This window comes from Panulirus ornatus, chromosome 40 (genome assembly GCF_036320965.1).
Source record: "Panulirus ornatus isolate Po-2019 chromosome 40, ASM3632096v1, whole genome shotgun sequence".
Classification (NCBI taxonomy): Eukaryota; Metazoa; Arthropoda; class Malacostraca; order Decapoda; family Palinuridae; genus Panulirus; species Panulirus ornatus.
The window spans coordinates 10,877,043-10,882,042 of NC_092263.1; the positions used below are offsets into that span (position 1 = coordinate 10,877,043).

Here is a 5,000-nt window from a genome sequence, read left to right on the forward strand (position 1 = left end):
GGACAACATCAACGGACGCGCGACGCCACGAGAGCCACGTGCTCCAAAAATAGACGCATAAAAACATTAAATGGCAACACTCCTGATGCAGTTGCCAGCCAACACGGATTTTTTAATTCCCTACCATGTGTCCAGCGGCACATAACAAGCTCATTCAGTAATTAATACCTTAAATGACTAGTTAGATATGTAAAATGTGTCTTAAAAACACGTACGTAAATGAGGAAATAAACTACAATGGTTAATGATGGCATTAAGCTTGGCTAATTACATAATTGATCTTTAAACGTCAGAATGTGTCGATAATGATCAATTTGTAGGTCATCAGGAGGGGATGAACGACGCTCTCGCAGGGGGGTCAGGGGGTGATGACATGGGGTCAACTGGTGCCGAGATAAGAGGTCATTTGGGGTCAATGTCACTTAAGAGTTCAAACTAATTATATATATATCTATATCTATCTATCTATCTATCTATCTATCTATCTATCTATGTATCTATCTATCTATCTATCTATCTATCTATCTATCTATATATATATATATATATATATATATATATATATATACAGTTGAGCATATATAAATCGTAGTGTACGAATACATACATAAATTAAAAGAATATTTAGTTATTAGGTCATCAGAAATAGTTATATAGAATATAACTACTCTAACACCAACGCGCATGCGCGGAGTCAGCGCGAGGGAGGGCGCGGGGGGCGTGGGGGGCGCGGGGTGTGGAGACCACTCCATGTGTGTACGTAAGTCTAAGTTCAATGTACAGTTGCTAACCAGGTGTTACGTTGTGTCGTTAACGCCAGTTTGGCCTTGTTAAGTGCCACGCGAGAGAGAGAGAGAGAGAGAGAGAGAGAGAGAGAGAGAGAGAGAGAGAGAGAGAGAGAGAGAGAGAGAGAGAGAGAGATTCCTGGGAGTCTTGGCAACACCGTTTTCTATAACGTTCCCAGAATGTTTCGTGTGTTGCCGGGGTGGGGTTGCTAGGTACTGCTAACCCTTTGGGGGTTAGGGGGATTTGGGGGTTGGGGGAGGAGGGGGGGAAGGTTGAACTATTGGGGGTGAGGGGGTTAAGGGGTTGGGGAGGAAGGAAGGTTAAATTATTTGGGGGGTTAGGGGGGTTTTAGGGGGGTTAGAGTTAAGGGGTTGGGGGAGGGGAAGGTTGATCTATTGGTGGGGGGGGTTAGGGGGTTAGGGTTAAGGGGTTGGGGAGGGGAAGGTTGAACTATTGGTGGGGGGTTAGGGTTAAGGGGTTGGGGGAGGGGAGAAGGTTAAATTATTGGGGGGGTTGTTGGGGTGAGGGAAGGGGTTAGAGAGAGAGGGGAAGAGTAATCTAGAACATTACTTGAACATCATCTTATATTTCTAGACACACTGACATCCTAGAACATTCCTAGGTGTTTATATAAGACTATATAAATCCTAGTCATGTAATCCTGAAATGTAATCCTACATTAATGTTTATTAAACGACATTATATTTAATATTACAAAACTTACACAATGTAAAGTTGAAAATATTATACAAGAAAATAATAAACTAGAAATATATGTTATATTAATATATATATATATATATATATATATATATATATATATATATATATATTCCAGGACTCTTGCATTTACCTCCCTAACAACCCCATCCATAAACAAATTAAACAACCATGGAGACATCACACACCCCTGCCGCAAACCTACATTCACTGAGAACCAATCACTTTCCTCTCTTCCTACACGTACACATGCCTTACATCCTCGATAAAAACTTTTCACTGCTTCTAACAACTTGCCTCCCACACCATATATTCTTAATACCTTCCACAGAGCATCTCTATCAACTCTATCATATGCCTTCTCCAGATCCATAAATGCTACATACAAATCCATTTGCTTTTCTAAGTATTTCTCACATACATTCTTCAAAGCAAACACCTGATCCACACATCCTCTACCACTTCTGAAACCGCACTGCTCTTCCCCAATCTGATGCTCTGTACATGCCTTCACCCTCTCAATCAATACCCTCCCATATAATTTATCAGGAATACCCAACAAACTTATACCTCTGTAATTTGAACACTCACTCTTATCCCCTTTGCCTTTGTACAATGGCACTATGCACGCATTCCGCCAATCCTCAGGCACCTCACCATGAGTCATACATACATTAAATAACCTTACCAACCAGTCAACAATACAGTCACCCCCCTTTTTAATAAATTCCACTGCAATACCATCCAAACCTGCTGCCTTGCCGGCTTTCATCTTCCGCAAAGCTTTTACTACCTCTTCTCTGTTTACCAAATCATTTTCCCTAACCCTCTCACTTTGCACACCACCTCGACCAAAACACCCTATATCTGCCACTCTGTCATCAGACACATTCAACAAACCTTCAAAATACTCATTCCATCTCCTTCTCACATCACCGCTACTTGTTATCACCTCCCCATTTACGCCCCTGGAAAGAGGGGCAAGTATGAAGTCTGTTGGGGATGAGAGAGCTTGGGAAGTGAGTCAGTTGTTGTTCGCTGATGATACAGCGCTGGTGGCTGATTCATGTGAGAAACTGCAGAAGCTGGTGACTGAGTTTGGTAAAGTGTGTGGAAGAAGAAAGTTAAGAGTAAATGTGAATAAGAGCAAGGTAATTAGGTACAGTAGGGGTGAGGGTCAAGTCAATTGGGAGGTGAGTTTGAATGGAGAAAAACTGGAGGAAGTGAAGTGTTTTAGATATCTGGGAGTGGATCTGTCAGCGGATGGAACCATGGAAGCGGAAGTGGATCATAGGGTGGGGGAGGGGGCGAAAATTTTGGGAGCCTTGAAAAATGTGTGGAAGTCGAGAACATTATCTCGGAAAGCAAAAATGGGTATGTTTGAGGGAATAGTGGTTCCAACAATGTTGTATGGTTGCGAGGCGTGGGCTATGGATAGAGATGTGCGCAGGAGGATGGATGTGCTGGAAATGAGATGTTTGAGGACAATGTGTGGTGTGAGGTGGTTTGAGCGAGTGAGTAACGTAAGGGTAAGAGAGATGTGTGGAAATAAAAAGAGCGTGGTTGAGAGAGCAAAAGAGGGTGTTTTGAAATGGTTTGGGCATATGGAGAGAATGAGTGAGGAAAGATTGACCAAGAGGATATATGTGTCGGAGGTGGAGGGAACGAGGAGAAGAGGGAGACCAAATTGGAGGTGGAAAGATGGAGTGAAAAAGATTTTGTGTGATCGGGGCCTGAACATGCAGGAGGGTGAAAGGAGGGCAAGGAATAGAGTGAATTGGAGCGATGTGGTATACCGGGGTTGACGTGCTGTCAGTGGATTGAATCAAGGCATGTGAAGCGTCTGGGGTAAACCATGGAAAGCTGTGTAGGTATGTATATTTGCGTGTGTGGACGTATGTATATACATGTGTATGGGGGGGCGGGGTTGGGCCATTTCTTTCGTCTGTTTCCTTGCGCTACCTCGCAAACGCGGGAGACAGCGACAAAGTATAAAAAAAAAAAAAAAAAAAAAAAAAAAAAAATATATATATATATATATATATATATATATATATATATATATATATATATATATATACATAAATGTTGTTATATTAATACATATACATACGTTATCTTGTTCTGTGATGAAATCCTAATTTGCTTTATATTACACAAGAAAATGATAAACCAGAAATATATATATATATATATATATATATATATATATATATATATATATATATATATATATATATATATATATATATATATTGTTCAGTAATTAAATCATAATTTGCTTTATCTCTAATATATAAACGGGATGAAGCCATGATGATTATGTAATAAGATACGGGTTATGTAGAGATTATTTTCAACTTAGGTAACGCTAGATTACACGACTTTACCTGACGTCAGGTTGAAGTAAAATTCTATATATAATTTTTTACGATAAATTAGATAATTATTTTTATATTTATTTATCCCTCGCGGAAGAAGTTACTACCCCCGGAGATTACGTCACCCGGAAATACCAACTCAAGGGATTTCGCGCCATTTTCGGAGCCGCCGCTGGCTCGCTCGCTAGCTCGCCCGCCCGCGCGCGCGCGCGTGTCCGTCCGTCCGTCTGTCTGTATGAGTCGCGTCCCCAGACCAGCGACATTTTTTCTTCTCTTTTTTTTTCTTCTTTTGTCTTATTTTTAAAAGTCCATTTCGCCACTACTTCACTGCGCGCTGCCGCCGGAGGAGGAGGAGCTCTCTCTCTCTCTCTCTCTCTCTCTCTCTCTCTCTCTCTCTCTCTCTCTCTCTCTCTCTCTCTCTCTCTCTCTCTCTCTCTCTCTCTCACTCACCGGTCAGGAGCTGGAGGCTCATCGTCCGTTTTCTGTGGCTCGGCCGGCGACTCGTCTTCTTCTTCGATCGGCACGTCTTCTTCGATCGGCACGTCGTCCTCGATCGGCACGTCTTCTTCGATCGGCACGTCTTCTTCGATCGGCACGTCGTGTTCGATCGGCACGTCTTCTTCGATCGGCACGACGTCGGTCGGGCTCAGCCGATCGAGGAAGAGCCACACGGTAACGCCCGATATCACGCCGATAACCAGAAATATGACCAGGACCGACTTGTTACCCATGGTGGGGGCGTGTGGGCGGGCGTGGCGTGGGCGTGGGTGCGTGGGCGCGCGTGCGGGCGTCGCTTAGCCTCCGAAGATAAATATGTGTGTGTGTATGTGTGTACGTGTGCTCTGTGCCACGGAGAAGATAAAGGAGTTAGGGGCGGATTGAGGGAGAGAGGAGAATCCGGGGTCTTTATACCACCCGCGCCCCGTCAGGTTGGACTGACGCCATTGTGCGAGCCTCCTCCCTCCCTCCCTCCCTCTCTCCACTACCCTCCCTCCACTACCCTCCCTCCACCCCTCCACTCCCCTCCCTCCCCTCCCCTCCACTCCCTCATGCCGCCATCACATGTCTGCCCCTCCCTTAACCCGCCCTCGACAACACAACCCACCCCAACCC

At 44.0% G+C, this 5,000-nt stretch overlaps 1 protein-coding gene across 4 annotated transcripts in view; it reads right to left on the reverse strand.

Moving 5' to 3' along the window:
- The window catches only part of LOC139761380 (arginine kinase), a 117,504-nt gene that overhangs the window by 87,663 nt on the left and 24,841 nt on the right, over positions 1 to 5,000 (reverse strand). Inside the window, exons 1-2 of one of the 4 annotated variants that reach the window (XM_071685502.1) lie at positions 4,465 to 4,633; positions 4,338 to 4,431 (exon numbers count right to left, since the gene is read on the reverse strand). The exons of 1 other annotated variant lie outside the window; for it this stretch is intronic. In XM_071685502.1, coding sequence (XP_071541603.1) covers positions 4,338 to 4,431; positions 4,465 to 4,618 — 248 coding nt within the window. In that variant the 5' untranslated portion in view covers positions 4,619 to 4,633. Of the gene's footprint in view, positions 1 to 4,337; positions 4,634 to 5,000 lie in introns of those variants that run through there. 2 more of the 4 variants (XM_071685503.1, XM_071685501.1) reach the window with 2 other exon arrangements.